The sequence below is a fragment of the Rhinoraja longicauda genome, chromosome 2 (genome assembly GCF_053455715.1).
Source record: "Rhinoraja longicauda isolate Sanriku21f chromosome 2, sRhiLon1.1, whole genome shotgun sequence".
NCBI lineage: Eukaryota > Metazoa > Chordata > Chondrichthyes > Rajiformes > Arhynchobatidae > Rhinoraja > Rhinoraja longicauda.
In genome coordinates, this window is record NC_135954.1 from 87,739,963 (window position 1) to 87,765,314 (window position 25,352).

Consider the following 25,352-nt stretch of genomic DNA (forward strand, 5'->3'; position numbering starts at 1 on the left):
AAAAATATAACAGCGATTTCAATAAAACTACTTGCATTATCACTAAAGTGGCAATGGTGAGTAAGGTGGGCCTAAAATTGTCGCGCTATCGTGTACCGTTTTGGTTGAAGTTCAGTCACAAACAAGGTAACAAACGAGAGTTTTAGTATATAGATTCTATGTTGTTTTAGCTAGAGTATTTCCACATTTAATTGTATTTCAATTTTTTTAATTTCCATAATCTGTAACGTTTTTGCTTTATGCTTAAAAAATCAATGCTGCATATTGTAATGAGAATCAATAATACCGAACATTTTAACATTCTTTAGGAAGATAATATTTAATATTTCTAAGACTAGATAAAGACAATCAAATGCAAATAAAATGGATTGTGATTGCTTTTAGATCATAGTCAAAGAATTATTACCATTACAAGCAATCTGGGACAGGGAGGATACATGGTATTTTCTTTTTTTAGGAAGGCTGACTGTGACAGAATGATGAGGCTTACAGAATTAGCAACCGTAAGTGATTATTAATGGAACATAGATAAGAGATAATATTTAAGAGATAATCCAGCAATCATTATTTTAAATAGTACAAAATGAACGGGAGGTGTCTTAAGTGGCAACAAAGAATAGAAATGGTCTCAAATAAAGAAATTCATACAAAACAAATAACATTCAAAAATAGTCAAGGAGAAAAATAGCTGCAAGGATCTTCAATTATTCCAGCATCCAATTGCTCATGGAACGAGTTGAATATTTGAAATGCACAATAAAAATAGCACTCAGAAAATAATATTTTAGAGAACATGGAACAGTACAGCACAAGAACAGGCCTTTTAGTCCACAATGCCAAGACCAACACTTATCTACCTGTACATAATCCATATCCCTCCATTCTTTGCTTATCCATATACCTATCTAAAAATGTTTAAATGCCACTAATGTATCTGCTTCAACCACCACCCCCAGCATCGTGTTCCAGGCACTCACCACACTGTGTAAATAAACTTGCAAAAACACATCTCCTTTAAACTTTGCCCATTTCATCTAAAAGCTATGCCCTCTTCAGATTATATATTTTACAGAAAATGCTTTTATTGACTCTCTCCTGAAAGCAAGGGTTGATTTTCTGGTGAAGGCAGAGTAAGGCTTGGGGATAATAGTATTTTTTTTTATGCAGGAAAAAAAGAACATTTAAAAGATATTAAAAGAGTATTAAGCTTTTAGACCAGATGGACGATAGATGAAGGATCTATGGGAAAGATTAGAAGTGAAATCTGCAGCAAAGGATTAAAGAGAAATAATTTCCTAATGTTTATGGCTTCTTAAGACACATAATCAATCCATGTCAGGCTTCAGAATGACAGCTGCTGTCAGCCACCAATCCTGGTGCATGATGATACTTAATGAACCGTAATAAGTTATTAATGCTAATTATACAAAAAAATGAGACGGAGTTAGAGATTTTATTTGTGGTACCTTGAGCACGGCCTTTCTTTCTCCAAACTTCCTTGCTACTCCTGAAATCAACTAGACCTCGTGAGTATTGTTCTGGACTGATAGCAGTAACAGTCTGCAATCCAGCAGAACCTTCTGTCATTGAGACTGACAGCAACAACTAAGGGTAATGTCAATATTGAATTTAAACACTTAGCTATTAAGTTTACATTCTGTGTGTGTCACACTAGCTATTAATCAGGAACAATACTTTTTACAAAATTTGACACAAAACCAAGACCACTTGTAATGCCTTCACCACTACCTCTGGATCTACATATTCATTAGTCTCTTCTATGACACAGATATCAAAGATAAATGACAGAGCATTTTAAAAATAAGCCAAATGTTGCAATCACAAACAAACTTTTGCAATTTGGAAAGTTATGATACACTTGAAAGACCTTATTCCTGAAAATGAATACTTACATGCAATTGTAAAATACTGAAGTTAGACTTCACAGGACACAATTCCCAAGTTTCATTTTCTAAAAACATACGTAATTCTTCAAGGCGTATTCTAGGGAGACAAAATTCATGAAAAATATGAATAACTTTGCATGAAGTACCTTCTCCTCCTTCAAACTGGTTTTGTAATTAATTAAGCCAAAGTGTAATTCACTGCGCCTGCCAGTAATTTTAAGTATTTAGCTGGACTTGAGGCTTCCAATGAGGCTTCAACCTCTTCTACAAGATCATGAGGAGTTGCTTCATCAAAATCCAAAAGCATGAGCAGCGAAGAGAACATACGTTGGATGCTTTTTGTGTGTGGCAGGTACACAAACAGGGGCTGAAGTTCCTTCACAATTGTACTTAGGTATGATTGTTGGAAATTAACAAAATATCAAGCATCTTAAAGCTTTATTTTTTATCTTATGAATGGAAGGACTTCTTATCCCATTATCACAATGAAGCAAGTAAAATTAAATTAAAAATTGTAAAGTTTGCCTAATTTTGGATTCCTGATTTCCATGTTCTACTAATTATCATGAACATGCAATGATTTTAGCTTTAACATAAAGAGACCAGAGAATCAGGAGAAAAAAAAATCTTGATTAAGAAAAGCATGAAAGTAATTCACTTGAGTATTATCAAATGAAAATTAGGCCACAAAGGGAGACATAACGTATGTATAAACGATCAAAGCCCTTAGTAAAATGTAGGGAGGAACAACTTAATGGAAATGAAATTATGCATCAAAGTTAGGCCAGGAGGAATATCAGCAGTCACAGTTTTAGAGTAGAGCGGCACGGAAATAGGCTCGTCGGCCCAATTGCCAGCCAAAATGCCCCATTTGCCCATGTTCGGCCCCTATCACTCAAAACCTTTCCCATCCGTGTACCTGTCCAAATGCCTTATAAATGATGTTGTCGTACCTGCATCAACCACTTGCTCTTGTAACTCTTTCCATGTACCCACACCCTCAGGTTCCTATTAAATCTTTCATATATATAACCTATGCCCTCTAATTTTAGGCTAACTCTACCCTGTGAAAAACCCTGTGCATTCATCCTATCTATTCCCGTCATAATGTTATACACCTTTGCAGTATCACCACTCAGCCTCCTGCACTCCAAGGAATAAAGTCCTAGCCTGAACAATCATTCCCTATAGCTCAGGCCCTCGAGTACTGGCAACAACCTTGTAAATCTTCACTGTACTCTTTCCAGCTTAATAACATTTTTCCTATAGCAGGGTAACCACAGCTCTGCTATTCTAAGTGCAGCCTCATCAATCTCTTGTACAACTGTAACGTAACATCTCAACTTCTATACTTAATACCCTGACTGGTGAAGCCCAATGAACCGAATGCCTTCTTTACCATCCTATCTACCTGGGCCCCTACTTTTAGGAAACTCCTAGATCCCTCTGCTTTATAACACTCCCCAGAGCCCTGCCACTCACTGTGAAGGTCCCGCCGTGGTTTGACTTCCCAAAATGCAGCACAAATTAATGAGGTAGATGACAAACAGCAATGGGCCCAGCATCGATCCCTGAGGCACACCACTAGTCACAGGCCTCCAGTTTGAAAAACAACCTTCCACTGCCACTTTCTGCTTCCTTCCATGAAGTAAATTCTACAACCAGTTAGCTAGTTCTGCCTGGATCCCTGCGATCTAACCTTTCAGAACAGCCTACCATGTAGAAGCTTAAAGGCTTTGCTGAAGTTCATATGTTTACAGCCCTGCCATCGTCGACCTTCTTGATTACTTTATCAAAACACCATCAAATATGCGAGACACTCTCTCCCTTGCACAAAACATGCTGACTATCCCTAATCAACCCATCTTTCCAAAGGAATGTACTACTTATCTGTCAGAATTCTCTCCAGTAAGTTTCCTATCACAGAAGTCACACTCACTGCCCAATGGTTCCCAGGATTTTCCTTGCAGCTCTTCATAAAACGAGGCAGAATGTTAGTCACCTGCCTGTCTTCCCATGTCACCCATGTCTAATAATTAATTGGCAGTTAGAGCTCCTCTAGCTTCTCACAATATCCTTGGATATATTTGATCATGCTCGAGAAATTTATCTACCTTTGCATGTTTTGGCACAACCATCTCTCCTTGACTGCAATATGGACTATCCTCCAGATATTGCCATTAACTTTCACTAGTTCCCTAGACTTCATGTCTTTCTCCAAAGTAAAAAGAAGAGAAATATTAATTGACTTTGTTCCTTCTCCAATGGCTTCACACATAGATAACTACTTGGTTTTCTACGGGCTCCTATTCTCTCTCGACTTAGCATTTTCCCCTTAATATACATCAAAAATGTCTATGGATTCTCTTTGGATTGGAACTCTAGATTGTTGGTCGGGGCTTCTGAATAAATATTAAATTTTCCAGTAAAGAAACATTACACCAGCATACTGTCTGTGCAGTCTGAACTATACCAGTCTGAAGGAAATGACTAAAGAATAATGAAAAAAAATAGAAAATGGTTATCAATTTTGCAATGAATACTCCAAAACTTTCACCTGGACAAAAATAACCTTCAAATTACAGATAGAATGTTCAGGAGTTTGGTTATAAGTTTATGCGTGATACAGGTAAAGAATTCATTCTTTAAATGCATATAATTCAATGCTTTGTTTTTAAAGGGGCAAACACTTAAGTCCAAGCTGCCTTAAAAGTTTAATATAATAAATATATATTTTTAACACAGATTTCTTCCTTATCCTCCATTTTAATAGAAAAACAGTCAAGAACCAGGGACAAACGATGAAAATTTTCAATTAAAAAAAAACAATAAACAAAAAGCCACCATTAGTAAGATGAGGGCCCCATAGCAGAAGCGTCCACGTCGCAGGGCTGGAAACTGGAAGTGTCCTGAGCTAATTCTGCTACCACCATCGTCTACTGTACAAGTGAAGCTCCCACTCGTTGTCGCCGGAAGCTTGCGCCCTTTTCAGGATGGACGATGAGTGATGTAACATTTGAATGATGGACATGAAAGAAGTAAGAATGGAGGCATAACAATGTATAAAACAAATTTATCTTTATTCTAGCAACTAAATATTTGGCAGTCAAACATGCACACTAAAAATGTAATCAGATCTTAATGAAAACAAATATTTTTTACCTGTGATAACTTTTAAAATAATTCACACTTTGTTTCCGAATAGATTCCTGCAACAGTTCTGATTTACTACCACAGAATTCTTCACCAACTTGCATCAATCTATTTTGCAAATAAAGATTTACATTCATTTAATAAATGCAAATGCATTGAATTAAATTAAAAAGAGTGATAGCTTTAAAGAATACAATTTCAATACCTGCTAATAATATCCAGTACAAAAATAAAATCATCATACTTGAAGTTGGATAAATCTGTTCCAAGCAAGTATGTTTTGGCTTTCAATTGAACGTCCTATAAAACAAGAATATAACTGTCAGTCTGTTTTAATATAAACTCATTTTAAACTTTAGGTTAATAATTTATGTTTCAAATCACAAGGGAGCGTTTGGATTACTTTTCACTGCTCTCAAAAACAGTTAAGATTTTAAAATAAAGTGCTGTGACAACAGTGTGCGGTTAAACATGGGTTTTTCTTGAGAAAAATTGTACTGAACTGAAGATAACACAACAATAGGATCTATGCCTGGGGGTCAACACATTAGAAATGTATGGATGAAGTTAAAAGGAAGGAGAAGTTACCGAAGTCTCTTGAATTAATAGGACAGAAGGTTTAAGAAGGGATAAGAGTCTAAGGTCAGGCAAAATTGGGACAACGTGAGAAGAGGGATGGCAAGTACAGAACTAAAGGTGTTATATTTGAATGCAAGCGGTATACGGAATAAAGATGATACGCTAATAGCGGTTAGAAATTGGTAGGTACGGCGTTGACGACAGAGACGTGGCTGAAAGAGGATCAGAGCTGGGAGTTGAATATCCAGGGTTACACATCCCATTGAAAAGACAGATGGGTGGGCAAAGGGTGTGGGGTAGCTCCGCTGCTAAGGAATGAAATTTAGTTCCCAGCAAGGGGTGACAGAGGATCAGAGGATGTAGAATCATTGTGGGTAGAGCTAAGAAACTGCAAGGGTAAAAAGACCCTGATGGGTGTATACTTATCCGCCTCTGAACAGAAGCCCGGAAGTAGGGTGTAAATTACATCGGGAGATACAATCAGCAATAAGAAAGGCATGTTACAGTGGTCATGGGGGATTTCAATATGCAGGTAGACTGGGAAATCAGGTTGGTACTGGATCCCAAGAGAAGGAATTTATAGTATCTAAGGGATGGCTTCTTAGAGCAGGTTGTAGTCGAGCCTACTCAGGAAAAGGCAATTTTGGATTTGGTATTGTGCAACAAACCGGATATGATTAGGGGGCTTAAGGTAAAGGAATCCCTAGGAGGTAGTGACCATAATGTGATAAAATTCAACCTGCAATTTGAGGAGAAGATGGGTTAAGGCCACTAATCACAAACGTTTTTTTTCGCCTTCCAACACAGTGAGGAATGCGGAGGAATCACTGTGGTGGATGTTCATGTTAAAATGTATTTTGTGTGGTCCTGTTGCTTTTTTATTATTATGACTATACGGCAAATGAAATTCCTTATACGTTGCAAAACATACTTGGCTAATAAAGTATGATTGTGATTGATTGTGTGAAATCGAATATGTCCATGTTTCTTTTGTATGCAGGTGACAACAGAGGCATGAGGGAGGAGCTGGCTAAAGTTGATTGGAAAGAGACCCTAGCAGGAATGATGATGGAGCACCAGTTGCAGGAGTTTCTGGGAGTAATTTGGAAGGCGCAGGATCTTTTCATCCCAAAGAGGAAGAAAGATTTCAAGGATAGAATGAGGTGACCGTTGCTGAAAAGGGAAGTCAAAGACAGCGTAAAACTAAAAGAGAAGGCATATAATGTTGTCAAGATTAGTGAGAAGCAAGAGGATTGGGAAGCTTTTAAAAACCAAACGAAGATAACTAAAAAGGAAATGCGGGAGAAAAGAAGAAATATGAAGGAAAGCTAGCCTATATTATAAAAGGAGATAGCATATATAAAAAGTAAGAGTGAGGCAAGAGTGAATGTTGGAGCACTGGAAAATGATGCTGGAGAAATGATAATGGGAATAAAGAAATGGCAAATGGATTGAATGTGTTTTTTGCGTCAGTCTTCACAGTGGAAGACATCAGCAGCATGCCTGAAATTCAAGAGAGTCAGGGGGCAGAAGTTAGTGAAGTGGCTATTACTAAGGACAAAGTGCTGGGGAAGTTGAAAGGTCCAAAGGTGGATAAGTCACCTGGACCAGATGGACTACATCCAGGGTTTTGAAAGATTCAGATTGTGGAGGCATTAGTTGTGTACTTTAAAGTATCTCTAGAGTCAGGACTGGTTCCAGAGGATTGGAAAATTGCAATTGTTGCTCCACTGTTCAAAAAGGGAGCGAAGCAAAAGGGGGAAAACTATAGGTCAGTTAGCCTGACTTCAGTGGCTTGTACGATTTTAGAGTCCATTACAAAGGATGAGGTTTCTGAGTACTTCGTAATACATGATAATAGGCCAAAGTCAGCATGGTTTTGTGAAGGGGAGATCTTGCCTGTCGAATCTGTTAGAATTCTTTGAGGATGTAAATAGCAGGATAGACAAAGGACGGACAGTTGATATTGTCTACCTGGATTTTTAAAAGGCCTTTGATAAGGTGCCGCACGTGAGCTGCTATACTAGAAGGTGAGAGCCTGCGGTATTAGAGGGAAGATACCAGCACGGATAGAAGGTTGGCTGAATAGCAGAAGGCAAAGAGTGGGTATAAAGGGGGCTTTTCTGGTTGGCTGCCAGTGACGAGCAGTGTTCGGCAGGGGTCAGTGCTGGGTCCGCTACTTTTCAAGATGTAGATCAATGATTTGGATAAGTAAAGGTACTTTGGTATACTGGATCCAAAATTGACTTTGTGATGGGAAACAGATAGCAGCTAGCCAACCAGTCTCTCTGGAGGTCTGCAATCAGTGGTGTGCTGCAGGGATCAGTGCCGCTACCTTTGTTTTTCAGCATAAAAAACACTAATTTGGATTAAAATTCTGTGATCCACCAAAATAATCAAGTTTTCTGCCAGCATGAAGATTGGTGGAAATATACATAGCGAGAACGGTTGCCAAAGGGTAGAGAGTCAGAGATCAGCTGGAAAGTTGAGCAGAGCATTGACAGAGTAATTTAATCCAGACAATGGTCAGGTTCTGCATTTTGGATCGTCTAATATTGCAGGACATATACAGTAAACGACAGTGACCTTAGCATCATTGATGTTCAGAGGGACTTGGGTGCAAGTTCATAGTTCTCTAAAAATGGTGACGTGAGTGAAAATGATCTTATCGAAACATATAAGATTATTAAGGGGTTGGACACGTTAGAGGCAGGAAACATGTTCCCAATGTTGGGGGAGTCCAGAACAAGGGGCCACAGTTTAAGAATAAGGGGTAGGCCATTTAGAACGGAGATGAGGAAAAACTTTTCAGTCAGAGAGTTGTAAATCTGTGGAATTCACTGCCTCAGAAGGCAGTGGAGGCCAATTCTTTGAATGCATTCAAGAGAGAGCTAGAGAGCTAGATAGAGCTCTTAAGGATAGCGGAGTCAGGGGGTATGGGGAGAAGGCAGGAACAGGGTACTGATTGAGAATGATCAGCCATGATCACATTGAATGGTGGTGCTGGCTCGAAGGGCCGAATGGCCTACTCCTGCACCTATTGTCTATTGTATATAAAGCATTTAGCTTGCTCGCCATTATGGGCAGGGGAATTGAGTACAAGTGTTAGGACATCATGTTGCAGCCGTATAAAACAAGACTTAGTGAAAAATTGAAAGTATAAGGTAGCCTCGAACATACGGTTAATCTTCTAAAGTGTTATAAACATTTGAGGGGCATGGATTGGGTAGATATTCATAGTTTATTTCCAAGGATTTCCAATTAGACTCCTCTATTTAAGAGGTCACAGATTTACGTGAAAGGAGAAATATTTAAAGGAGAAATATTTAAAGGAGATCCGAAGGACAGGTTTCTCATATAGAAGGTTTAAAAGAGCTCACTAAATTAAAAAGAAACCCTGACTGGTCCTTGCCTTTAAATAATGCAGTCAGAGGAGGTGGTAGAGACAACTGCCACTTTCAAATAGCTTTTGGATGGGAACATAATAGGTAAGGAACAGGGTAATATGGGCCAAATGCAGGAAAATGAGACCAATGTAGATAGGCATCTTGTCAGCATGGGTGAGGCAGGCTGAGGGGTCAGTTTCCATACTGCACAACTTTATGACTATGCAACTTTGTTGTCAAGTAACATCTTCAAGACAGATTTAGAATGGGCATTATTAGTCTTGATGCATTTATATATTAAGCACTGGTGCATAAAGAAAGTGACATACTTTATCTAATCAACGAGTAATGATGAAATGATGATCATTGTAATACATTTAGTTATTCATATGTAAATTAATAGGGAATGTAGAAAGTAAGAACAGTGATGTTTTCAGGGCCGGACAATCATTAAAAAAAAAGATTGAACTATAAACCTCCATCATAGAGGCACCTCACTATAGCTCGAGTCCCATTAATGCATTTTCAGAATGCCTTATGTCAATCCAACCCCTGCAATAATCATTTTTTTCCAAGCCAAGGTCGTTGCGGACCAAAATATTAAAAAGTAATTACTATTTAACAATTTTGTGGTCTCTCATAATCTTTCACTGAAGTTTGAAATGAAAGTCAATTCATAGTAAAAAAAAAACATTTCATTTAGCATGACGTTACATGTACTTTAAACATGAGGTAAAGCAGTTTTGAAGTGCATTAGAAAATCCAGTAACTTAAATGAGATATTGTATTTTTAAATAAAAAGTTTCCAGATACCTCAAAAATAAAGCATTCAATAGGTTGTACAGACCTGCCAAATACGTGATAGACCATGTTCTAATTTCTTTTTTACATAACTTCGATTAAAGTTGGGATCATCTGTTTTTAGGTCACTGTGGCCATCTGAAACAAAAAAAGTTATTACGGTTCTTTTCAAATGTTATGATGGTCATATTGAGCATATGGTGCTATTGTCAGCAGCGTATATAACCAGTGAATTTCTGTGTGATTCTAATGTCATGTATTTGCAACTCCAGGAAATCTACTGTGTTTGCACAATTTTCACCAGGTTATGGAAATATCGCACTTATGTGGATAGAAAAGGTTCCGAGAGATATGGGCCAGGCATGGTCAAATGGGGCTATCTCGGATGGGGCATACTGGTGAATTTGGATGCATTGGGCCAAAGATCTTGGTTCTGTTCTGTATGACTATATCATACTATTCATTACATTTTAATCACACAAAAAATCAGCCAAATTGGAAGTAATAAGATGAAAATAGATAGCATAAGTTTAATGAAATATAATTCACACCAGTCATTAGTTTAGTTTAGTTTATTGTCACATGTCCCGAGGTACAGTGAAAAGCTTTGGTGTGTGTTATCCAGTCAGCGGTACACGATTACAATCAAGCCACCCACAGTCTAAAGATGCAGGATAAAGGAAATAGCATTTAGTGCAAGATAAAGTCCAGTAAAGCCTGATTAAAAATAGTCGGAGTGTCTCCAATGAAGTAGATAGTAGCTCTCTAGTTGGTGATAGGATTCAGTTGCCTGTTAACAGCTGGGAAGAAACTGTCCTGAATTGGGAGGTGCGTGTTTTTCTCTAGTCACCTTCTTTCCCTTAATGTACTTAGAAAATCTCTTATGATTCCCCTTAATATTATCCGTCTGCTTTTTGCCCTCCTGATTTGCTGCTGCTCAGACCCAAAACTCCTCCAGGGATACACTTGATCCTAGCTACCTGCATCTGTCCCAAGCCTCCTTCTTTGATAGAATGTGACTTTTGTGGGTGGCCAACTGAAAGATGTGACAAGTAATTCCAACCCAAGAACCTCCAGATGTATAAAATTTCCATAATGGCCACTGACTATACATTCGCCGTCCCATTTTGAGTTTGAACCCTTGGTAGCTTTAAGTGGTGTATTTGACCAGCGACACTTGTGGAAGCACATATCTCATTCACTTATCCAACCGAGATTCAGGCTGGAAATTGTATCCAAAATATCCTCAGCAGCAATGACCACCTGCCAAGCAATGTTCTTGTCCTCTTGACGTACAATAGCTTGTGGCATTCTGTCTGCCCACTGCATATTCTTCCAGTCATTCCACAGCGCAAGAACAATCCTTTCTACCATGTGGGAAACAAAATTTCATATGGAAGCCTGAAGTATGCATAAACTCCTTCAATACCTCCAGCAAAACATTCTGCAGACATTTCACTTTACTCCTCAGAAAAAAAATCTCACTTTGCTCCTGAGGCTTAATGTCGTCAAGATGGCGGTTAGGACAGTGGTATGCTCTGCTTGGAGGGAGGGAGGGAGAGGGGAGAGAGAGAGAGAGAGAGGGTGGTGGGGTGGGGTGGGGTGGGGGTGGGGGGGGGGTTGTGTGTGTGTGTGTGTGTGTGTGTGTGTGTGTGTGTGTGTGTGTGTGTGTGTGTGTGTGTGTGTGTGTGTGTTTCTCTCTCTTTTCATCTACGCTGTGACACTGTGACTGGCTCCCAGGCTCAGTAGGGAAAGATGGAGTCAGACAGAGTGATAGTGATGGGAGACTCATTAGTTGTGAGGGCAGCCAGGAGATTCTGTGGCCGCAACCAAGGCACTAGGACGGTGTAATGCTTCCCGGATACCAAGGTCGAGGATTTCTCAGACTGGTTGAGAACATTCAAGGGGGAGGGGGGGGGGAGCAGCCAGAAGTGATTGCACATATTTATACCAATTTTACAATGACGTATGTAAAAAAAAAAAAAGGGTCTTATGTGATCCATGTCCCTATCTAAAAGATTCTTAAATGACACTATTGCATCTGCCTCCACTATCACCCGGCAGCATGTTCCAAACACCCATCACTCTGTGTAAAGAAAAAGAGAAAAACTTGCTTAGCACATCTCCTTTGAACTTTGCTCCTCTCACCTTAAAGCTATGCCCTCCAGTTTTTAACATTTCCACCCTGGGATAAAGATTCTGACCATCTATGCCTCCATAATTTTATCCACCTCTAGCAGGTCTTTCATCTACCCACAAAGTTCCAGAGAAAACAATCCAAGTTTGTCTAACCTTTCCTTACAGCTAGTACCCGTTATCCAGGCAACATTCTGGTAATAGACACAAAATGCTGGAGTAATTGAGCGAGTCAGGCAGCCTCTCTGGAGAAAAAGAATAGGTGATATCTTTGGTCAGAAGCCTTCTTGAGACTGAAAGATAGAGGTTGTGGGGGTAAGTGTCTTGGACCATATATATTACCAAAGAGGAGATGTTGATGGTCTTAAAATGCATTGAGGATATATCAACAGAACCTTACAAAGTACACCCTTGTGCCTTGTGGGAAACTGTGGAAGAAATTGCAGAGGCCCTTCCAGAGGTATTTGCTTCCTCTTTAGCCACAGACAAAGTTCTGTAAGACTGGAGGGTGGTTAAAGTTGCACCATTATTTAAGCGCAAGGACCAGCCAGGGTTTCTTTTTAATTTAGTGAGCTCTTTTAAAATCTGTTTATGTTATCTATCGAGTACTCTGTTTACAAACCTGCTGTGCTGTAACAATTTAATTCTTGTGTGTTCTTACTTATAATTAAACACTCTTTTCTCTCTTGTCATTGTTTATTTCAGATATAGATTTATGCATTGCTGGAGTTCACTGCCTGGAACTGGAAATCATCTATAATCTTACACCTCATTGTCACTATTGTTCAACTAAATCACAAAATTATGCAAAGTAAAATCAATTGTGCCCTTGCCTTCCAAAAATACCAAAGCAGCAAGATGCCTGGAGTAATTTCCCTGGTGTTTTATTGACTGAAAAGGAACTGATAATTAGGACAATTACAAGAATTTCTGTTTTTCCCCAGCAACAACTTGTAACTACTGCTAGTCCCTGATTATGTGCTACCTGTTTCTCTATTTACTTAAAATCCACAGAACAGTGTGGAATAGGCAATTGAAAAGAGAAAAGTAATAAAATTCTAATCTTGTTTTAGTTCTTAACCATCTTGAACCAAAGTTATATTATGTTTATACTACTCCACAAGCAAAACGCTTTCTTGCCATTCATTGTAACTATTTAAGTTTTAGTATTGCTATCACAGTTTGAAAATTGGGCAACCTCTATTCTGTCTATTAAAAAAATGATGCAACGCATTATTTTATGATGCATGACTTTGCTGGATTAGCGACCATTCAAAAATGACATATCAGGTGACTGCAAAAATAAGGCTGATTTCATTTATTCCACCAGAGGCATCTAACACATCTGAATTTGTCGTGTCATTCCCTACCAGATACTGGAGTAGACTCTTCATTGTCATGCTCTTCGTGCCATGACATGGTCCTATAGTAACTCAGCATGACCTCCCACAGGGCCTTACAAAGATCGGAGAGACAGGGAATGTAGCTGTCTGGAGTTATATGCTGTTGGACAAAAAAAGATTGCGAGATTTCTTACAGGACAAACTAATGCGGAGATAAGGTTTAACTTATAATATTTGGCTGCTCCATAATTTAGAACAGACATTATAAATCTTTTAAAATTGATATTCATCTTTTTATCCTCCAAAATAAGACACTTTATGAACAACCTGTTACTTCAAAACCTATTTAAAAATTTAAGATTTTGCAAATAATATAAACATCAAATTTTCTGATACAGAATTCTGTTTGATTCAAAAACAAAAATGAAACTCAGTCATGGCCATTTGAAGCCAATGATGTTAGATCATCTTTATTCCATCATATACGTCAGTCTTAAACCTGGACAATGGATAATAGCCATATCCGAATGGATATTAAAGACAATTGTTGAATATATTCCATTTTTATTTGATACAAAGACACAACTTGTTTCAAATTCATTAGAAAATATAATGGGGTTAGAGTTTCCACGTTGGTGAATTGCTGGCAATCAGGGCACTAATTGTATTCATTTTGACATGTTCCTTCCCGGACTTCCTTTTCCTCATTTAATTTTTTTTACCGAAAGCAAAATTGCACGAAAAAGTACAATTGGACATCAATTTATAGTAGTTGCAAAGCTTCAATCGAAAATAAATGTTTTTAAACGTATATAAAGTGTAATTTGAAATTTAATTTTACAGATGAAAATTAGTTTTAATAATTTTAAATATATATTTTTAATTGGCATAAATCCACCACCTGCCTAATAAACATGTAAAACTATTTTGCCTTCCCAATAGCTTTCCCAAAAAAGAATGAAGAGAGAAACTTTCAATTAACTTCAAATTGTACCTATTTTCTTTCTCCTGAGAAGTGGCTTTTGTCAGGTTTACTTCATTGAAGGTGCTGCATAAATGAGTTGTGGATAATGTTCAGGCACAATAACTTCATCCTGTGTGTGGTCCAGAGGAATTCACATCTGTATCTATACGCAGCCAGGAAAATTTTGTGGCCACGGTGAGTACTAAATTATTCTACACTTTATTCCAACATAATTGAATCGAACAAAATAAAAGTTTATTGCAACGGGTGCTATGAGAGAACATTCTTCATGGGTCATATGACCCAGAAGATTGTTTTCTCATAACAGAATGAGAGATTATACAACCTCATCTTTTCTATTTTTAAGTTTATGCCATGTACCTCCACCTAGTTCCCTAATTGCACAAGTACGTAAATTAAACCCTGGCCACCCCCACTTCTCCATTCTCCCATCAGACAAAAGGTGTAGAAGTGCAAAAATGCACACCACCATATTCAGGGACAGTTTCTTCCCAGCTATTATCAGGCAACTGAATCATCCTACCATAACTAGCGAGCAGTGCTGAACTACTATCTACCTCTTTGATGACCCTTGGACTATCCTTGATCGAACCATGCACTAATCGTTATTCCCTTATCAAGTATCTATACACTCTAAATGGATCGATTGTAATCATGTATTGTCGTTCTGCTGACTGGTGAGCACTCAACAAAAGCTTTTCACTGTACCTCTGCAGACATGACAATAAACGAAACTAAACCTGAACTAATTTAGCTGTTTCCTTTTAGTGTTGCATTTATTAAAATGAATAATGGTTGATTATTTCTGGCTGTAATTATTCAACTGAATTAACAAAGCTCAATATTTGGGTCCATAACTGCTTCCTTGGAAGATTCGGGGCGTCACCAAATACACAATCGGACTTCTACTGGTATGCATATACGTTTCAAGTCAAGATCCTTCTTTAGACTGATTGTAATGGTGAAGAGAAAGCTGGAAGAGAGTGGGGGTGGGACAAAGTCTGGCAAATGATAGGTGGATACAAATGAGGGGGGGTTTGGTGGGGGGGGGGGGGTTGATTGGCAGATGGCTGGAAATAGGCCAGAGATGTTACCTCTTATTCATAAAACTGACCATCTCCCAATGGAAGCAGAGTACAGGTCCTTCCCCAGCTTATGAACACCTGACTTATATGAGCCTGTGCATATGAATAAACATTTGAGCGACCAGCAGGATGGATCCATCAGATGCTGTGGGGCTGCAGGCATCTTCTTAGTATTCAACCTCATTTCCAACTTGAACAAATTTGGGTTCATTAGGAGTGTGGAAGGGCATGCAGGAGCAACTGCAGGTGTGCTTAATAATGAGCTGAGAACTTTAAAAATAAAAAAAAATTATATCAAAAAATACTTTATTCAAGTAATAAATATTGCTTACAAAACATCTTTTTTAGCAAACCCATAATGAGCTGAGAACTTGGCAAAGTAACAACACAATAATAAGTGTGAACTAAACAGTGGGAACAGCATATCCCATACCAAACAATTACCCTCTGGCCAGTGGGCAAGAGTGAAGTCTGAAAGTTTCGTCCCACAATGATGTTGGACAATTATGTAGAACAGTACAGCACTGGAACAGCCCCTTCGGTCCCCAAAGTTGGTGCTGAACACAATGCCAAGTTAATCTCCTCTGACTGCTTTTGATACATATCCCCAATTCCATACATATCCACATACTTATCCAAAAGCCTCTTAAATACCATGATCGCATCTGCCTCCACCACCACCCCTGGCAGTGTGCTCAAGGCATTCTCCATTCCAAGAAATCTTGTCCCATTCCTCTCCTTAAAACTTTGCCCCTCTCACGTTAAAACTATGCCCTCTAATTTGACATTTCCACCATGGGAAAAATGTTCTGACTCTATCCTATCAATGCCTCTTTTAAATTTCTTCTCATGCAGAAATGCAAAAGACTAGAGGATTAGAACTGGACTGTCAAAGACTAAATCGTGCTGTACTGTTCTGTGTTCTACCTTCAACAATCACCTTCAGCCCTCCTCAAATTTTTTTAATTAAGTTATTAAAATATGACCTGTCTCAGACAAAGCCATGCCTGTCCTTAATTACCCCATTCTCTTCAAAATGGGAGTAAATCCTATCCTTGGTCTATAATAGCGTGCATTACACATGGAACTACTCATGCTGGAATCTTGAGCAAAACACAAAGTGCTGGACTAACTCAGCAAGTCAAAGTGCTGGACTAACTCAGCGCGGAGGGAATGGACAGGTGGCGTTTTGTGTCTGAACCCTTTAGCAGACTGATTGAAAAAGTTTAAAAAGCTGGAAAAGAGGTTGGGCCAGATATATCCTGGCAGATGATAGGTGGATGCAAGTGGGAGGGAGGGGGTGGGTGATTGACAGAGAGGTGGAGCAAGTGACAATGACTAGAGTTGAAAATGTGACAAAAGGATGGCAGATAAGGAGAGAAATGCAAAGCCAGAGAGATGTACATAAGGGGGTGAATGTAAGTAGATAATCGCCAGCCCCCCCACCCCCACAATATCCAAAAGAGTATAGACTTTCTAATCTTGTATCAATAATCATGGTATTGGAAACAAATGGCACGGAACAAATTGTTGAAGGTAAAAGGAACTGCAATAGCTGCACCCTAAGGGTCACAGCCCAAAACACCACCTGTTCGTTCCCTCCACGGACGCCGCCTGACCCTCTGAGTTAATTCAACACGTTGTATTTTGTTCAAATTGTTGAAGCTGCAGGCTGACATATCTCCGGTTTCTGATTAATTTATCTTAAAATAAGTGATGGTCCGATAGTTGATGCGTTGTAAAATTTACCAATTTCATGAAAGTTTTCATCAGATTAAAAAAAATAGTGAATGGAATTCCTTTAATCGAGAAGATGGACAGAAATCAGGACACAGCAGGCTGGCTAGTTTAATGTTTATCAAGGAATTACTGTTGAGAAGATATGTTTAAAGATCTTATAACAAAGCACTTCGTAAAGTTTAATGTAATTAGGCTGTCATTGTAGGTTTGTCATATTTAACCAATACATTAGAGTCTTTGTAATGCATGTTGTGGATAATGGGGAAATGGTGGACATAGTGCCCTCCATAATGTTTGGGACAAAGACCCATCATTTATTGATTTGCCTCTGTAATCCACAATTTGAGATTTGTAATAGAAAAAAATCCCATGTGAAAGTACACATTGTCAGATTTTAATAACGGCCATTTTTATACATATTGGTTTCACTATGTAGAAATTACAGCAATGTTTATGCATCGCCCCCCCATTTCAGGGCACCGTAATGTTTGGGACACAGCAATGTCATGTAAATGAAAGTAGTCATGTTTAGTATTTTGTTGCATATCCTTTGCATGCAATGACTGCTTGAAGTCTGCGATTCATAGACATCACCAGTTGCTGAGTGGCTTATCTGGTGATGCTCTGCCAGGCCTGTATTGCAGCCATCTTTAGCTTATGCTTGTTTGGGGGGCTAGTCCCCCTCAGTTTTCTCTTCAGCATATAAAAGGCATGCTCAATTGGGTTCAGATCAGGTGATTGACTTGGCCACTCAAAGATTTGTTTGGTCTTGAAATCTTAGAAGCATACATAATTGCATTTAAAACCCTTCAGGATGGCTATACAGTCAAAGTAGCAAACCTTAAAACCAATTATTGTCAATATGGTGTTATGTCAAAAAAGGGCAATTTTATATCGTAAGGTTTAAAACTAATGTGCTACTACCAGATGTTAGGAATTGTATTATCAGACTCCATAAAGTTGAGCACGTGTTCTGGCTGACTGCCAATTTCATCCAGCTCCTTGCCAGTAATAAGCATTACCTACTGTAACTATCTTGGAAATGAACAGGGAATGAACAGAACAGCACAAATCAAAACTCTGGGTATTTCTTGATCTGCAATCAAATGCAACTTTCATTTAGGAACAACATTTCTGAAGTAGAAAAGGTCTGCACAGTTTAACAATTCCTCTGGTAATAAATACAATTCATTGGCTTTGTTATAAATATTCCAACAAACCCCAAAACAAAAATATAATTTTAAATCATTAAGATTATATTGGGAAAGGGCATGCTATTTCAAGATAGCCTAGAAAAAAAACTGGCGACCTGCTGCTCTGCTAATTGCTACTCTAATTCAATAAGTTACATACTCACAAAACTATGATCAGTACAATCAAGCCAAACACAAGCACAACGGGTAGTGCAGAGAGAAAAATACCATAATGCAAAATATAGTGTGCTATAAATATTATAGCCTTATTGGTAGAGCGAGCAAGGGACACAATGAGGTATGTTGGAAAAAGCAGAGTAAGGGCTCAATGAAGTAGGTTGGGAGATTGGGACTACACCCTTAATTTATGAGAGCTGATAACAGCGGGAAAGAAGCTGTTCCTGAATCTGGCGATACGTGCTTTCAAGCTGGGACAAGTTTATTGAGCAAACTTGTATCCTTTTGAACAGAGATGGCACAAACCGTTTTCTTATCCTCTGGCAATTCACTTCTATTACAGAGATGCCTAGAACATGTTGGCAGAATTGGTGGTGGGGGCAGATACGATCATGGCATTTACAAGGCTTTGAGGTATCCATATGCTGGCAATGAAGGGGTAAGAATCACATGAAGGCAGAAGAGATTAACTTGGCATTATGTTTAGCAGAGACATTAAAGCCCAAAGGGCTGTTCCTGTGCGGTACTGTCCTGTGTAGGCAGAAACCGCAGATGCTGGTTTAAACTGAAGATACACAAAAAGCTGGAGTAACTCTGCTGGACAGGCAGCATCTCTGGAGAGAAGGAATGGGTGACATTTTGGGTCGAGACCCTTCTTTAGACAGGGGAAAGGGAAGCAAGAGAAAATTGTTTCCCTTTCCCCTGACTTGTCGGAAGAAAGGTCTCGACCCGAAGCATCACCCATTCCTCCTCTTGAGATGCTGCCTGTCCCTCTGAGTTACTCCAGCTTTTTTTAATCTAACTTCCATACTGTCCTGTGTTCTGAGCATGTGATGATATATGCCCTTTGTTTTTGACGAGAGCTTCCATATCACTCATCAACCAAATTAGGTCTGTTCCTCTGTGTCTTAAATTTTACTGAACAATTCCACCTCCACAACCCTCTTGAATACTGGATTCTAAAAATCCATTCATCTTTAGGTAAAGAAATTTCTTCTCATCTTAGTCAGGAATATCCAATCCTTTATAGTGTCCCCAGATACTGTATTCTCCCTGTCAGGGGAAACAACATTCACTCATCTATCCTGCCAAACCCAGTATGAATTTTACAGGATTCAATGAAGATCACATATCATTCTTCTAAACCTTAACTTGTGGAGGTTTGAATACTGCTATATATATCACAAAAATAAAAATAATCAATTAATTACTGACAATGCTGTGTAGAAGAACTAGAATACCATTTTAGATTTGATACTCCCCTTTGCTGCCTGACCTGATGAGTGCTCTCAGTATTTTGCTTTTCGTTTATATTTTTAGTATCTAGTTTAAAAAAAAAAATTTGATTTTCAATAAATCACAACCTTTCCCCCAGTCTTGATTCCGCGTATCCAGTCTAGATTCTATGTACATTTTTATAAACAATTTGAGAAAGGAAGCTTATTTTGTGATGGTGTTAAAAATTAAAATACTGTTAAAGTCTTCTGTCTAATTGGTCTGCATTGCTTCTTTGGAGGTTCAGTATTTATTTTACTGTTCTACGAATCACTTTCATCCGGCTGCGGCTCTCTGGCAGTCTGTCTGTCTTTTTTTTTTTGTTTGTGTCGGTGTTGGGATGGTTTTTGTTTCTGTTTTTGGCTGTGTATGTGTGGTGGGGGGGTGGGGTGTGGGGGTGGGGTGGGGCGGGGGAAACCTTTCTTTTATTAGGTCTCTTCCCCGGGGCGCAGCTCGCCCGCGGGGCCTTCCATCGCCGGCGCGGCTCGGCTGCGGGACTTAACATCGCCGGCGCGGCTCGGCCGCGGGACGTTTCAGTGCCCGGTGCGGCTCGGCCGCTGGACTTAACATCGCCCGGTGCGGCCGCGGGATGTTTCAGTGCCCGGCGCGGCTTGGCCGCTAAACTTAACATCGCCAGCGCAGCTCGGCCGCGGGACGTTTCAGTGCCTAGCGCGGCTCGGCCGCTGGACTTAACATCGCCCGGTGCGGCCGCGGGACGTTTCAGTGCCCAGTGCGGCTCGGCCGCGGGACGTTTCAGTGCCCGGCGCGGCTTGGCCGCTGGACTTAACATCGCCAGCGCGGCTCGGCCGCGGGACGTTTCAGTGCCCGGTGCGGCTCGGCCGCTGGACTTAACATCGCCCGGTGCGGCCGCGGGATGTTTCAGTGCCCGGCGCGGCTTGGCCGCTAAACTTAACATCGCCAGCGCAGCTCGGCCGCGGGACGTTTCAGTGCCTAGCGCGGCTCGGCCGCTGGACTTAACATCACCCGGTGCGGCCGCGGGACGTTTCAGTGCCCAGTGCGGCTCGGCCGCGGGACGTTTCAGTGCCCGGCGCGGCTTGGCCGCTGGACTTAACATCGCCAGCGCGGCTCGGCCGCGGGACGTTTCAGTGCCCGGTGCGGCTCGGCCGCTGGACTTAACATCGCCCGGTGCAGCCGCAGGACGTTTCGGTGCCCGGGGCAGCTCGGCCACGGGGCCTTCCATCCTCTTGCGGGGGCTGTGCGTGTCGGTTGCCTCGGTAGGGGTCGAGCTGCCTGTCCGTGGGTGCGGGGGGAAGAGAGGGGAAGTTTTGTAGCCTCCATCACAGTGAGGGGGTGTTTGGAGTCACTGTGATGGATGTTTGTGTTGGGGTCGTGTGTCCTGTGTTCTTTTCTTTTTTTGCTGTGTCTTGTGACTGCTGAAATTTCGTTCGGTATTTATACCGAATGACAATAAAGTGTTGTTATACTGTTATGTTATGTTATAAATAATTTTAACCTAATCATGCAAATTTTCATCTGCAAGCAACATGAAATTAAGAAAATACATACCGTACAAAGGTCTCTGTATTGGAGTTTCTGAAACTTAGTGTCAGAATTCCCCGCACACAATTCCACATATCCAAGAACAACCTGAAACACTGTGTTATGAATTGCCTGAGTGAAGTGCATATGTAATTGATCCATTGCAGTCTGCAAAACAGTTTTAAAAATAAGACATTTTAAAAAGACATACAAACAACAATCAGTGACAGCCTGATAATGATTTAACTTTTGAGGAAGTATTTTTAAATGAAAACATCTTATTCTTAAAATGACTTTAGAAGCATGCTGATGATAGAAAATTATTTTAAATTCTACATAGGGTATGCAATTTACATTTTCTTAAATAAATGAGCAAACTAATGTGTGCTTCAAAGAAAACAGGAGTACCCATTCAGCCCTTTGAGGCTGCTCCACCATTCAATGTGATCATGGCATCTGGTTTTCCCCTCAAATCTCTTTAGCATAAATACTGTATTTAACTCCTTCCTCAATACGATCTCTCCTCTGTGGCACGGAATTCCACAAATTCACCAATTTTTGAGTGAAGAAATTTTTCTGCATTTCAGTTATAAATGGCTTACACCTTTAGATAGTAACCCTGAGTTCCAGAATAGATCATCATCATCACTTATGTCATCCCTACATTTAGTCTGTCCAGTCTTGTCAAAAATTTAAAAAGCTTAATGAGGACATCTCTCATTCTTTTAAATTGCATAAAGGCAATAGAAATGATCTCTCTTTGTGGACGTTTGCTGCAACTCCTCTTTAGTCTGAACCATCTACCTCAGATAAAGAGATCAAAATTGCACTCAAATTGCTTTCAGGTGATTTACTGCAAACAATGTCCCTGTAGACACAGGGTATTAGGTCATGTGGATACAAAGTCCAGGAGTAATTCAACAGGCCAGGCAGCATCTCTGGAAAACATGGATAGGTGACGTTTTGGGTCAAGACCCTTCTTCAGACTACTAGATCATGTGTCCTGAAAAGCTACCATGTAAATGCATCACAGATGAAAATAAAAATATCATTAAGGGGTGATATATGCCAAGATACCAGTAGATAAAGATTGGAAAAGAGTTAAAAAAAACTAGGGGATACCAGTTTAAAATCAATGGAGAAAGGGCTTGGAAAGTCTGAGAGGAAAAATTTCATGATCTGAAAGAGAGTCTGGAATTCCATCAAAAACATGGAGACAAACCCGTTCCACCTTTAATGAGACGCTTTTAACTCTGAATATTTTACCCTGTAATTTAATAATACAAAGCATTATTAATCTCTATTGCTCTTTTCTAGTTGGATTGACAAGATGAGCACTATGAACTTCACTGCCATAAATTTGAATGTTTCTAAGCTAAAGGAAGACTGTAAATGATCGGATTTACGACACAGTGAACACCTATGTTCAACAATATACTTCCTGTTCTAGCAATAGGCACTCAAACTGTACTAGCCATACAAATAATGTGTCGACATGACTAGGTGCCAGATGGAATACCTGCCACTTGCCTGCATGAGTTCAGCACCAACTCACAGGAAGCTCAGCCTTGTTTAGGATAAAAGAACACCTAGAAATTGCTGGGAACCTCAAACATTCATCAACTCTAATGCCGGTGCACTGTGTCTGCATTGAGTACCACCCTGAAAATGCACTGCAATTACTTACCCAAGCTGCTCTGACAGCATACCCTAAACCCAAAACCCGTACCACCACAGAGAACAAGGGTAGGTGGCAAGAGCAACAGCACCTGCAGATCCAAGTAATATAATTTTTCTTCCGGAAATCTATCACCAGCCAGTGCTGTACCTTTCTCACAACATTTGAGAAACCTCTGGACAGCATTTGAATCGCCAAGACATAGTCGGCTACGGACCAAGTGCTGGCACGGAGGGACAAAAGGCCTTTGAAGATGCTTTGGCTATGATTGCAATATTTTAATGGCGTCTGCTTATCATTATCTGCTCATGGGGAACACGGATGGGCAATGAGTGCTAGCCTGAAAAATTATATCCAATTTCCAAAAATGAGAGTAAATAAATGCATAAAGTTTGAGTACTGGAGTTTCATCTACAAGAAATTGTAAAAATGTGACAAGATTTCCATATTATGGCATTTTTCTGCCCCTCATTCTTATTTTTTTCCTACTCCTTGTAGCTCTCCCCACTGGCTAAATCAGTTCTAATAACAAAAGTCAGAAGAAGGATCCTGACCCCAAACCTCTAGAACTGTGTTTTGGCCAAGATATCAGCTTCTGCAGTTCCTTGCATCTCCAGTCTTTTAAATCTGTTATAATAACATAAGAAAATAGGAGAGGGAGATCACTCAGCCCCTCAATCCAATCCTGCCTTTCAATGGAATCATGACTAATCTGCTCCAGGCTTCATCTACTCTTCTGCATTGGTTCCCTGTTTTCCCTCATTCCTTGATCTTTCATAAATGTATCTATTCCTCTCTAAATACCCCCCAAAAGCTAGCCTCCATCACCAACAGGGGGAAATATCTCAGACTCACCAGGTAATCTCACAACTTGATATTATTCAAGATTCTCCTACTCATGGAAACATCTCAACATCTAACCCGTCATCAATAAGATCACCCTCATTCTTCTAAATTCTGAAGAATACGCAATCAATCTCTGATAATCCTCTATCCAATCCTTTACAAGCTTTGACAGCTAGCATCGATTTAATCAGATGCAATTTTTCATGCTCCCATTAACACACCAGGACTCCGGTTCCCATGCTCACTTTAAACTAACTGTGCCCCGTTTCCTGCATTCTTTTTAAAATCATCAGGTCTATTATACTCCTGCATAGCATCTAAAATAGGTGATTTGGACTAGTAGAGTATTAATTGGAACAACATCCAACAGTCTGGAAAATCTGCCAATCCCAGGAGTTCTACTACAGATCTAATTTTTTTAGCTGCATATGATAGGATCACGTGCCTACACCGGGAATAGAGCTTGCAAAACTTTTTATCAATATTAAGACAATCAATAGACATGGGTTGATATAGGAAACTGACAGAAACAAAAGATTAGTCATGATCTGATTGAATGGTTCTATCCTGCTTCAATCTCTTATATTGTGATCAAGGAAATTTAACTGTTTAATGATAATACTGAAACTTCACTTACTACCAAAATTTACTATTATTTTAAGGTGCACAAATAGTAGTCAGGGCTAAAATTCAAATATTGCTTCAGCACAATAAATCTGGAGAAAAATGCAGGCCCTTTTCTGAGACACATAAGTGGTGGTTAAAAAATTACTCTTGCCGTCACGCATTATTTCAGTCAACTCAATCATATCATTTCATTCAACCTTGGCACTCCAACACTACTCATTAAAGGATTCCATTAATTTAAAGTTTAACCAGGTAAGAGTGAAAAATTGTTTCAATTTTAAACAAGTAGCATCGTAGTAAATTTTCCAAAACATCACAAATTTCAATACATTGAATTCTCTGATGCAAGGTGATAAAAGTGAAATAAATGTTACAACATATTTTGTGAAATGTGAGCACTGCAACATTACCTGCGTTTTTCCCAGTAGTCTATATGCAAGTTGGACTTTGGTATAATGACCAACTTCAAAGTGCTTGCAGGTTTTTGACAGTGCTACATCTAATTGTTCCTAAATTAAAAATATATTAAATATAACAGGCAAACAGTGAACAACACAGATTATGCATAATTCAGCTAGGTAGTTTAAAAAATATTAGGTAGAAATTACATTTAAGTATTCAATTGCATAAAAAATGATTTGCTAAACACTTAAAGTTTTGACATTTCCCAAATGTGATTGAAGAACTGGACAGAAAATATAATGCTCGAGTAAAAATCTTTGCAACTAAAACTAGTCAGTGAATAACAGCATCAAATGTTTAAGGACAGAGGTTAACTATGCAATTTAACCACATATTTTTCAAGATCCATCGTCAACAGTTTGTTTTGAAAATATGAAACTAATGTGCACACAGGTAACTACTTCGACTTAAAGGGAATAAGGAGTGCATATGTAGGGCCCACCACATTTAAACAAATGTTTCAACACAAGACAAAAGTA

General features: G+C 39.4%; 1 protein-coding gene across 1 annotated transcript in view; it reads right to left on the bottom strand.

Annotated features, from left to right (window-relative positions):
* Window positions 1–25,352, bottom strand: part of vps50 (VPS50 EARP/GARPII complex subunit) — a 109,542-nt gene that overhangs the window by 43,523 nt on the left and 40,667 nt on the right. Inside the window, exons 11-17 of the mRNA XM_078422914.1 lie at window positions 24,822–24,920; window positions 21,288–21,428; window positions 13,333–13,465; window positions 9,873–9,964; window positions 5,266–5,360; window positions 5,070–5,168; window positions 1,914–2,004 (exon numbers count right to left, since the gene is read on the bottom strand). Of these exons, the coding sequence (XP_078279040.1) occupies window positions 1,914–2,004; window positions 5,070–5,168; window positions 5,266–5,360; window positions 9,873–9,964; window positions 13,333–13,465; window positions 21,288–21,428; window positions 24,822–24,920 (750 nt within the window). The remainder of the gene's footprint in view (window positions 1–1,913; window positions 2,005–5,069; window positions 5,169–5,265; window positions 5,361–9,872; window positions 9,965–13,332; window positions 13,466–21,287; window positions 21,429–24,821; window positions 24,921–25,352) is intronic.